The sequence below is a fragment of the Homarus americanus genome, unplaced genomic scaffold (assembly GCF_018991925.1).
Source record: "Homarus americanus isolate GMGI-L3 unplaced genomic scaffold, GMGI_Hamer_2.0 scaffold56009, whole genome shotgun sequence".
Lineage (NCBI taxonomy): Eukaryota > Metazoa > Arthropoda > Malacostraca > Decapoda > Nephropidae > Homarus > Homarus americanus.
In genome coordinates, this window is record NW_024739542.1 from 2299878 (window position 1) to 2307956 (window position 8079).

Sequence of the window (8079 nt, forward strand, 5' to 3'; positions counted from 1 at the left end):
TACATAAATTACTTGTTAATCATAATGAACTACAGGTATATATGTTTCGGTAACTGAATAAATATAAATAAATGAACACCCACCAAAAAAAAGGCAGTCCTCTCTCCCATCTATGAACCCTGTGAATCTAAAACAATACACAAAGGGGAACTATGTGTGTTGTTTTGGATTCACTGGGTTCATGGATGGGAGAGGACTGACAGGACTATTTTTGGTGGGTGTACATATACAGTACTACAATTACTTACATTCATATGTGATGTAAAAGAACATTAGGCCTATGTTTACCACAAAAATATTGTAACATACACTGCAACATGATGACAGTGCAATATACTCCAATAAATACCATCCTTAAAATAAAGAACATTAAAGTAATGTATCTGTCAACCGAAAATCTACATTACGAAGCAGTCTAACAAAAAGATTTGATTTATTACACACTTTCCTTGGACACATGTTCATTATCCATTTTACAGTTGACAGATACTTACTGAACAAGGATTGGGTTCCTCACCTGTAGCAGTAGGCTGTTGGGCTTGACCAAAAAGTCCTCCACCACTCGTGCCAAAACCAGTACTTGGTTGACTAAAACTTGTTGAAGTTTGCTGGGGCTGCTGCTGTCCAAACAACCCTCCCCCAGTTTGTTGTGGCTGGGTGCCAAACAGTGATGTACCTGATGATGTGGCACCACCAAAAGGAGTACTTGTTGTCCCAAAGCTTGTTGTCTGTTGCTGTGTGTGACAACATAATTAATAAAACACTTTAAATCTAATACAAGGTTCATGATTAAAGTAATGGCATGGAACATCACATATCACCCTTCCTACATAATTGGACATGTTATTCCTCCCTAAGGTTGCATGGTGGTCCCATGTACAGTATAGTGTTCTGCTCATATTTTGACCTGTAACCTTTCATCTTTCTATCTTAGTGAAAAGCAAAACTTCACTGACCATTAAAAAGTAACATCCTGTGAAAACCTTCCAAGATATCTCAATCATAAAATGTGATGAGAAGCATGAACAAAAATTCAAAGGTTAATCCTGAAATCCTGGACTGAGTGACTCACATAATCAAACTATATTTAAAGGTTGAACACCCTCAACACTGGTGGCTGGAACTAATTCACTATTTAGTTTACAACTTTCTGCCACAATTTAAAAGAAGTTGCCAGATGGGGGAAAGCAAGACCAAGGAAATGGAAGGAGGGGTTGAGGAATACACAAGATGGACATCCATGCAGCAATGTGAGTTAATTTCAGTAAAGTGCGAGTGGTTTAAGGCGATATTAGAGTAGTAAAAGCAAATGGATAACAATAAATGTACAAAGAGCCTGTGTTTCCTCTTGATTCTGGCCAAACTGCTATAAAGCAGAAGGAGCTTTCATGTAAATACAGGAATGTAACTCTTTTCCTACCCAGCAAAAGACATTTAAAAAGAGAGAATTCTGCCCACATGATCTTTGTGCACCATGTACTGACACTATCATTATACAGTAAACCCTCAATTTAAGCAGATTTGTTTTTCACTGTTTTGTTTATGCACCATCTCTTAATTGAGATATTTTTTACGCAAAGCATAAATTCACAGTGGCCAAGTGGGCTAGAATGTTCGATTCCCGGCAAATATCCTTCCCTTCTGCCATTGTCTCCACATACCTTTACACTTACTCATACATACCTGTAACCCATGAACTTCTGTTTACAATAATCGCTGTAAAGTTAAATCATGCTCAATTAAAAAATTTCTTAAATTATATTTACACAACTAAACCAGCAACAACTATACGTATATGGTAAGAAGCAGAAGTGAATGTCATAGCCAAAATTTTCTCAGTTTTATTTACCAAACATTACTGTAACCTGAAGTATTGAAGCTTATCTAAGTTATATTATGTTTACTATAAATTACATAGAGTATCTTAAATGCCAGAGACAGGAAACATTCATCACCATGGATACAACAGATGATAAGTTTGTGAATATCTCATGGTGTTGACAGCTCACAAGTCTTTATTAATAAATGTGTTTTAGGTTATATCTAGTCAGTAATTTTTCTCTCTAATAAGTATCCTAATTGCTTCAATTAGGATACCTGTACTTTTATATTTAAAAAAAATATATTATTATTTAGTGTCTCAAGTAAATTTCAACAGTAGGGATTCCATGATTCATCCACCAACTGCTGTTATGCCTTTTCACACTTATTTCTACTACAGGGAACATGCATAACTGGCTAATGACTAAACTTTTAGAAAAAATTTCATTGTAATACAGTAGTGTAATGTTTTGAGGTAATGTTTTAACCCTGCAACTGCTCAAAGCAAAAATTTGATTCCTTGTGCCAGTTTAAATTATTCATACTAGATATTTACTTAGTCACCATGAAAGATGCACATAAGACTTTGTTAACCCTCCTTTCTATAATGCCAAGTTTGCTATCAAATCATTCAAAATGTTAATTCTTGTAGAAATTTTATGTGTATTTGCTTTATTGTGTTTTCCAGGATCCTAACTAATCTTAAATTAGGGGATTTTTGTACTTGCCGGGTTGCCAAAAGCGGGACGCCCAAAAGTATTTGCTCCAAATCCAGTTGCAGTGCTTGTGGTGTTGGGTGTTCCAAACCCTGTACCAAAGGTGGAGGCGGTGTTACCAAATGGGGCACGCTGTTGTCCAAACATTGTTCCGTATTTTTATGTATTGTATTCTGGAACATCAAAATAATAACAATGTGAAACAACAAAAGGTCACATGCTGATATCAATCACCTGAAAAAAATGAAATCTAATGATTACTATGGTAAAAATGTACAAGTCTGATTGTCCTATGACTGCTATGTTTTCTTATGGGTCTAAATCCTTTCAAGCTGAAACGAATTACCTAAACACAGTAATCATACTTCTCTACCTCACATAACTTGCATCAATGACTGGGAACAAACCATTTTTTTTTACTTGTTGCTAAACAGAATACACCAAACAGTTGTAATGAAGACTATCCAAATAATATTAAAATTAGACCATATGTCAAGAAATTAAACAAGTGAATAGACCCTATATACTTGATGGTCATATAAAGGCTCATAAATTATTGATTTATGATCTAAGACATTCATAGGACACAAAAGCCAGAAAGGCAACCAGCATTTCAAAACTGGCTGCTTCGACTTGTTCTGATTTGAAACAAAAACCGCATTAATAAAACCTAACTAAATCAATCACCACAATACTGTATCTCCAACAAAAACATAACTGTATGATAAAATTTCAAGTTCAGTCCTTAGGATGAGCCACTGAAAAACCTATACAGGACTCATGTTCAATGTCCATACTGTACTGACTAGAGTAGACTGATGTTGCAAAAATTCTAAAATTCTATTGACAAAATAAAAGTCAAGGGTAAATATTACCCAACAATATTCCAATGCCTCTAATGATATGCTGTTAGACCCAGTGCTTCACCCAAGTACTGTACTGTATGTTACAACCTTCTCCTATTCCAAGTTATAATCCCATTTCCAAGCATTAGTGTTATATGAATTGTAATCAGCTTCAACTAACTAAACTTACCTTGAGAGTAGTGAGATTTTCTCTGCTCCAACAATGAGAGAAATGACTGCAAGGTGTGAAGATTTGTCAACATCAAGCTTCTGCAATTGTGGATAAGACTTTTAGACACACACACAGACTAATAAACAGATGTTCAAAGTATTAATATAATTTTAGAGTATCAGAATATATTATAAACAATGGTATATTTTCAGTACAGTGTTGTAAGAGGTCATAATAACATTGTTCTAATGAAAGGCATAGATCCTGGGGGATACCCTGGTACATCACGCCATACAATCAGCTTGGAGGATTTCCTATGCATGCTGTACAGTACTATATAATCATCCTTGACAGTTCAAATAGTTCAGAATAAAAAATATTAAACCTCAAAAATTTTTAAGAAAAAAAAGAAAAAAAAACACTAATTTTCCTATTTAAGAATCATTGAGCAAGAAGGTATTCTGTCTATGTTCGGCGTTAGTTTTAGATTTAATCCTTGTCAACTCAGGTCATCATTAATCACCTCTTCTGAGCTGTGACAACTCGTGACATCGGGGTTAACTTCCAGTCACAAGGATTGACATAATAATGTTGCTAATGTTGGCATAATGGGTCAGCCTGTCAAGTCATATACTGTACTGGACTGTACCAGTATAATAGGCCAATCTCAGTAAGTCACTTTAGTTTTGGGAGACATGTCTAGTGTGAACTTGTTGATTTACTTCACAGGAAGACTTCAGATTATAAGGTAAGAAACAATCAAATTACTTCTGTAAAAAGCATTATGCTTTCTAAAACATTGTAATAGATGTACAACAGTATTTGTTATGATTATGCTCAAAGAAACATTTTTTACAAGTCTCGAAAGTGACCCCCCTTTAATCACAAAAAATCTATGCTAATGCTTTTTAAAGGAGATGCATTCCAAGTAGTGCCATTTCTTACATACGAGTGCTCCATCAGGATATCGGTAAGAGCACTAATATTGATACTGGGAACATGATAAATGTACCAGATATAAAAATGTTGAATAACAAAGGGAATTAGTTTTTCATATGACAACAATTTTTACTCTTTAAAAAATGTGCAAAAACATATACATGTACGGGTATTTACATCTCTCATTCAAGTTTATTTTTCAGTATCAAGTACAGTATCTATCAAACTGGCTTTTTTATATGAATAATGGGAAAGTCGCCATGCACACGGAAAATTCACTGCTCGCCCAAGTGGAAACATTACTGGACAAATTGGCAACTATTGTACTGAGAGAATGGAACCCTCGTAGCTACTGAGGCCTGCTTGTGACCTGCGAGGTCAGTGGTTTATTTTTGCTAAAATAAGGGTATTATTGTCGTTTCAATCATCCAGCAAATTTTAGGAGGGTCTGGGGGGTGGGGCAAAGACCCCCGGTTAGGTTAGATATAGGTTAGGTTACATTAAGTTAGGTTTGGTTGACAAACTATAATTTTACCAAAATAAGATAGACTGTACTGTAGTTCTATCAATTTTTTGGGGGGTCAATTCACTGAAGCACTCCCACCATTTCTACTCAGAATGGCTACTTGTACTATACTGTACTATCTACTCTGTAGATATTTTGTCCAATCTGTAAACAAAACACTAATCAACTTAATATGAGAAAATAACATACAGTATATTGTACAGTATTACATTAGGGAAAGAAATTACAGGTACTTGATATCTTCAGGTAATAAATCTCTGCAGTTGTTAACTAGTAGAAGGCATTCTGGAAATGAATGACACTTTCAGAGTAGACAGAGGAAAAATATTAAATGGGAACCCAGGTGTAGACAAAATGGTCATGTCTCCTTAAATTTGCATCAATGGGTTAATTTATGATACTGTAGTAGTCAGGTTCGATTTTTCCATAAAAAATAAGTTTTTCCTATGGTTCGTGCTGTGATTCGAACGAATCTGACCCTCATTTCTGGTGCTAACCGCCCTAACCTAACCAAAACCTGGCTACTATCCTAAATTTACCAAATAAAGTTCACATTTAAATGTCACTTAAGAAATACAATTTAGATCACACAAAGTGGGCAGCACTGTGATGTAGAGGAAATTGTGGGGTAAAAACACACAAAAGATTTATGAAACCAAACCTAGAGAATCCTAACAACTCAAATATTAGTAGGCAGTGGATATTATGCCATGACCGGTAAGATCCTCCTTAACACTATTTTACCGTGAGTGTGCTCTGATTGGCTAATCGTCCATTAGCAGCGAAGAACGCGATATCTATATACAGTACAGTATAGTCTGGATTTACGCGGTTTTTGTTTACGCAATTGGTCATTTTGTCAGAATGAAATGTTTTAATTACGCGATAAATTTCATCATTTACGCAGAAAGCGGCGGGGGAGGGTGCACACAAGGTCGCCCAGTCATCAAAACATTACCGAGTTCTTCACCCGCCACCCACCACAGCCGGCCCAAGTCAGTGATAGTGAGGATATGGACTTTGAGGGGTTTGACAAGGAGGCCCCTGCAAGCCTCTGTGGTGGATAGTGATACAATTGATACAAGTGATACAGGTGAGGGCCAATAATCTGCCCTCTGCCTTGGAACCAACCCCCCATCCCCGTGTGCCCAGCCATCTTTTCTACTAACCTAAGTGTTAAAAAACCTAATATTATTGATATTTCTCTTAAATATTAATTGTGTGTGCATACCATCATAAAATTAAGATGTTATTTTTTCTACAACGTACGTATTGTGTCGGAAAAAGTGGAGTTTGGGAGTCGGCCCAGTCTCTATTTCAATTAATCCCATAAGTTCTGTTATTTCGTTTACGCGTTTCTCGTTTTACGCGGACCTCCACGGGTTCAATTGACCGCGTAAATGCAGACTATACTGTACAGCATTTGGCATTTATTTCGCCTGAGTCAATCTTTGTGTAGCAGTAAGCATACCAAACCATATTTCTGTTGTGAATGGAAACTTAACATAGTAAATTTATAGTAATTCACACAACTCTGTTAGAAATTCAAAACTATGTTTTTCTAATGCTTTTCTTTTTTTTTTAATTGGTTCTGACTTTGATTTGTCGGAAATTGCCTGTTTTTTAGTTATCGCCTTCTTCTACTCCCGACATGATAGGGGATCCTGCTGGGAACTGGGGTTTTGGGTGGGGCATTTTCCAACAAAAATCATGGCCAAGTGAATACAAAATACACCAAAAAAATACTAGAAAAACATATAAACCTAACCTTTTTTTCGGATGACCTAACCTAACCTATCCTAACCTGACTTAACTCTCACAATGTTTTTACGTAATCAGACTCTCACCATATGAGGGAATCACTATTATTTCTTACCTTATTCTGAATTAAAATCTTTACTGAGGTCGGGAGAACTCCATGAGATCTAAAAAATGCTATTGCTTGTTCATTTTTCCAAAAAATGCACAATTAACTCCACATAATTGAAGTGACACCCATCACAGACTTCCACGGTCTGAAATGAACTTGAATTTCGAAGCATGAGAGACCCAAAATCACAATCGAATCTGATTGGCCAAAAAATACCGTAAATTCTAAAAGCAAACACCACAATTAATTTTAATTGGTAGCAAAAAGAACACTTTTGACTGGCCGCGTGACGTGTACGGGAACGCATGATGATTTATGAAGGGAACATACTGAGTTGGAGGTCGGGAAGGCGATAATGGCTGAAGGTTAACGGAATTAAATAGAGAGAGATTTGGCATGCGCTATCTCCATTATTATACATTTTCGATGGTTGTGTAATTGAAGAAAATTATCTTAAAATTAGACTTCTTTTTTAATGTAATAAAAGATTTGGGGGAGGAATGTTGTGTGAATTACTACAAAAAAATCCCATATTATAAAAGAGGCGACATCTAATAGAACCTGATCTAACCAACCAAAGAAATCTACCTAACCTAACATAGCCAGGGGTCAGACCCCCCTCATATTAAACAGAAGGTAATTAGCCAATCAGAGTGCACTCACGGTAAAATAGCAATAGTAAAAACTTAGCTAGTCAAGGCAAAATATCCACTATGATATAAATATTATCAATATACTGTACATTTCTATCAGAACATATCCAGAGAAACCAGATGGATCCCCATCTCCTATCCAGGGGAGCTCCGCCCTCACTGTTTAAACCCAGGATGTTTCCTCTCATCCACAGGAATACTTATGTAGAGGAATGACTTGTCAGCTATTCTGAACTACTGCTACATAATATGATTTATATATTGAACATAAAACCAACACACCTTACTTAACATCAATATTTGCTTGGCCAGATATGCTTAAAAACAGAAAATAAGAACAGTGACAAAAAAGATACTAGTGACATCTACACACCTGATATATACTGGTTAAGGAAACTATTAGTTTAAACCAGGCTTCAAAGTCAACACTGAAATTCACTTGATATGATTTTTATATCAGACGACAAACAACCATCATGTGCAGGAGTTAATGTCATAATGCTGGCCAAGGGGGGGGGAGGAAGGTTTATTAACGAG

At 36.0% G+C, this 8079-nt stretch overlaps 1 protein-coding gene across 5 annotated transcripts in view; it reads right to left on the reverse strand.

Moving 5' to 3' along the window:
• LOC121874855 (nuclear pore complex protein Nup98-Nup96-like) overlaps positions 1-8079 on the reverse strand; it is a 54084-nt gene that overhangs the window by 45526 nt on the left and 479 nt on the right. For 4 of the 5 annotated variants that reach the window (XM_042379147.1, XM_042379143.1, XM_042379146.1 and 1 more), the window contains exons 2-4: positions 3573-3652; positions 2550-2710; positions 518-734 (exon numbers count right to left, since the gene is read on the reverse strand). In XM_042379147.1, the coding sequence (XP_042235081.1) occupies positions 518-734; positions 2550-2684 (352 nt within the window). In that variant the 5' untranslated portion in view covers positions 2685-2710; positions 3573-3652. Of the gene's footprint in view, positions 1-517; positions 735-2549; positions 2711-3572; positions 3653-7915; positions 8069-8079 lie in introns of those variants that run through there. The other variant, XM_042379144.1, reaches the window with a different exon arrangement.